The sequence below is a fragment of the Ostrea edulis genome, chromosome 3 (genome assembly GCF_947568905.1).
Source record: "Ostrea edulis chromosome 3, xbOstEdul1.1, whole genome shotgun sequence".
NCBI classification, from domain to species: Eukaryota; Metazoa; Mollusca; class Bivalvia; order Ostreida; family Ostreidae; genus Ostrea; species Ostrea edulis.
Genome location: NC_079166.1, coordinates 7,494,220 through 7,497,720, shown reverse-complemented (window position 1 = coordinate 7,497,720; position 3,501 = coordinate 7,494,220). Strand labels below are relative to the sequence as shown.

The window sequence follows — 3,501 nt, the reverse complement described above, 5'->3', positions numbered from 1 at the left end:
TAGGCCCCTAAAACCCGAGTTTTTAAAAATATCTAACACTACTTTTACAACAAGTTGATCGACGAAGGTCGCATATGACGTCACTATACCACGTGACTACCTATCTAATTAACTAGGCTTTTTGAAATCGGGGCTTAGATTTAAGTCCGTATTGTGGCTAATTATCGCAATACTTCTGCGAACGAACTATTGCAATTAATTTCTATAAGCATAAGGAAGACAAAATGCATATAATTCTGTATACTTTGAAAACACGAGATGTGTCCTTTAAGATGAGAAAAGAGACTTAATTTATTGGAACTACAAAGGTATTCAAAAGTAAGGCCGAAACGACTAGGATCGAAACGACATTAGGCCGAAACTACTAACAGCCGAAAAAACTTGGGGCCGAACTGACCAGAAATCCATTTTACCGCTTACCGTCATGGTGGGCGTTGTCAAAATAAAGATCCCTCAACGAGTCAAAACAAGGCCCCACTGAATTACAACGCCCTCCCCTCCCCAGAGTCGTCAAGTAGACCTTGCAAATTGTTCTTTTGTACCTTAAACGCAATATTATTTGTGTGCAAGGGGCGGAATTTCAATAAGTATAATCAAAGAAAGCAATTATTCATTGTATACATATTTGATTGTATTTTATTTCTTGATGAAAGGAAATTCTATCTTCTGACGGAAATGTTGACACATCTACCCAACGTGAATCAGGTCAAAACAAGTTTTAAAACTATTTACACAAGCGATAACACGAAGATAGCGTATACAGGCTGACACGCCGCACAGGTATTTAATTCTCAGGACTAGACGGAAGGTCAAAAGAACAGGGAGGCCATGTTGGATTTTAAGGTGAGACAGAATTATATGTACGCATTCTGACATTGTAGTGTTAATAGTATCGATATTTCTGTGATTAATGAGATTGATCTGATCACTTAGATATTAACCTGTGATCAACGGAATCGATCTGCTCATTTCGTTACTGATTTCATAAAATCTCGATATCATTTCATTTGAAATATCAAATTCAATGACCACAGCGTTTCATATCATACTGTAATTCTAGCTTCTCAATTGTTTTGACTTGTCAAAGTCTCTAATTAAGATTCTTTTTTTATTGACAGTGAAGTTCTCGTGTGATCCCGGCGTCAGAAATGCATCCCCGACGCAGTGCTCAGGAAGTCCTACTGTGTGACCTCTGTGAAACTGTCCCCCTACAGAGTCATTGTGAACTTTGTAATATAAATCTCTGTGTTAACTGTGCAGTAAAACATCTCTCAGACTCGTCTAAAAGACACAATGTCGTGCCGTTTTTACAGAGAAAGGCTACCCCTAACTACCCAAAATGTCCGAAACACGCCGATAAACACTGCGAACTTCACTGCGAGGAATGCAACATTCCTGTCTGTTCTATCTGCGTCTCCTCAGGTAAACACAAAGGTCACGATATGTCAGATATTCTGGAAAAACTCAGCGCTAAAACAGAAAGTTTACAAAAAGATCTAGAAGAATTAGAGATCAGAATTTATCCCCGGTATGAAGAAATGGTAACCGATGTCCAAACTGAAAAAGCCGAGTTAGAAACGAATTACGGCAAACTGACCACAGTCGCTGACCAACAAGGAGAAGTCTTACACCGGGAGATTACCGCCATTGTCAACCGACGGAAATCCGCCATTGCGGAGATGAAAACTAAACATCTGGACGCGCTAAATAAAAACACAGAAGAAATCACACAGAAAATGACTGAACTCAAACAGATCATGTCCGACTTGAAATCAATCCTAAAATCAAATGACGTCTCCTTAACCTCTACTTACAAATCTAGGAATTCCGAATTTAGAACATTACCGCCTAAAGTCCGAGTCACATTACCGAGTTTCTCTCCTCAGAAAATAAACAAAGATCAGCTCAATGAAATGTTTGGTTCTCTGTCGCCATTATCCATTAACACAGAACATGGCGACACAATGAAGTCAGCAGAAGCTGTATCGTCTCCTCCAGTCAAACCACTGCTTGATGAGCCGCGCGTCACCGCCACCATAGACACTGGGTATAGCAGACTATGCAGTGTTAGCTGTCTGAGTGAAGATCAAGTCTGGACACGCGGGACTAACGAAACCATGAAGCTGCTCAACCTCCAGAGTAAACTACTGACATCAATACAAACCAAGTCAGGGAACGCACCAGACGACATAGCAGTGACACGGGACGGAGATCTTGTTTATACTGACTATAGAGATAACACTATAAACTTAATTAGGAATAAACAGATACAGACCGTGATCACACTACAGGGGTGGAGACCTCTCTTTGTCTGCTGTACCGCGGGTAACGACCTCCTGGTTACCATGGAGAGTGATGATGGAGAACAATCCAAAGTCGTGCGTTACTCCGGCTCCACAGAGAAACAAAGCATTCAGTTTGATGATCAGGGTCGTCCTCTCTACTCATCTGGTTATTATAAATACCTCAGTGAGAACAAGAACCTGGATATCTGTGTGGCTGACCGGTCAGCTAGAGCAGTAGTGGTGGTCAATCAGGCAGGAAAACTCCGATTTAGATACACTGGTCATCCCTCTAATACCAAGCAATCATTTGATCCAGTCGGCCTCCCTACAGACAGCCAGAGTCACATCCTGACAGCAGACTTTAACAATCACCGTATCCACATCCTAGATCAGGACGGACAGTTCCTCCGTTACATTCACTGTGATTTACGCGCTCCATTAGGTTTATGTGTGGACATCAGAGACAACCTCTTTGTGGCTGAGTATCACACTGCTAAAGTGAAGAAAATCCAATATCTATAAACACAGTGTTAATTACATCTACCAACACAGTGTTAATTACATCTACCAACACAGTGTTAATTACATGTCTAACCACAGAGTAACTTACAGCACCCTGTTAATTACATCTGTTTGTTAATTACAGCCCCGTGTTAATTACAGCCCTGTGTACATTACAGTCCTGTGTTTGTGATGTGTAACATGTACTTGTGTTTGTGAGTTTAACAGAACATTATTTTGTTTGTGAATTAATTCAATATGTGTTTGATTTTACAATGTATATATTAGATAAACATGATACAGAGTTCACTCTTACATTATTACTGAGTACTTACTTAGATTTGTAGTACTGTAACAGAGAGTGACCCCAAACGTCCAGTCTTCATCACAGATCTTCAGATTCAAGGTCACAGTCTTCTGTTTACCATCAATAACATCACACCACTTATCTAAATCTCCACCGTCCTACAAAATAAACAAAGTGTAATCATATCAAACTGAATTGTCAAGGATAGTCTGTGAGATGTAAATGTAATGGGAAGAAAAGAAGATATGGCTGAACCGGGAATAGAATCCAAGGCCCTTCATTCCCATGATATGATAGGACCAGGGATTGGAACCGAGAACCTTGTATTACTAGTCAGGTGCTCTAACCACTGAACTATCCAGATTGATATCGATGGTTTGACTGGACCGGGAATCAAACCCAAGACCC

The 3,501-nt window shown here is 40.5% G+C and overlaps 1 protein-coding gene across 1 annotated transcript; it reads left to right on the top strand.

The window, feature by feature from the left end:
• Nucleotides 1–1,148: 1,148 nt before the first annotated feature.
• LOC125666615 (E3 ubiquitin-protein ligase Midline-1-like) lies at nucleotides 1,149–3,091 on the top strand. The gene has a single exon (XM_056159860.1). The coding sequence runs from the start codon at nucleotides 1,149–1,151 to the stop codon at nucleotides 2,805–2,807; it is 1,659 nt and encodes a 552-aa protein (XP_056015835.1). The 3' UTR covers nucleotides 2,808–3,091.
• The last annotated feature ends 410 nt before the right edge of the window (nucleotides 3,092–3,501 follow it).

Coding starts and splice junctions, on each gene's coding strand:
- LOC125666615 (XM_056159860.1), top strand. CDS start 1,149: ATGCATCCCCGACGCAGTGCTCAGGAAGTCCTACTGTGTGACCTCTGT.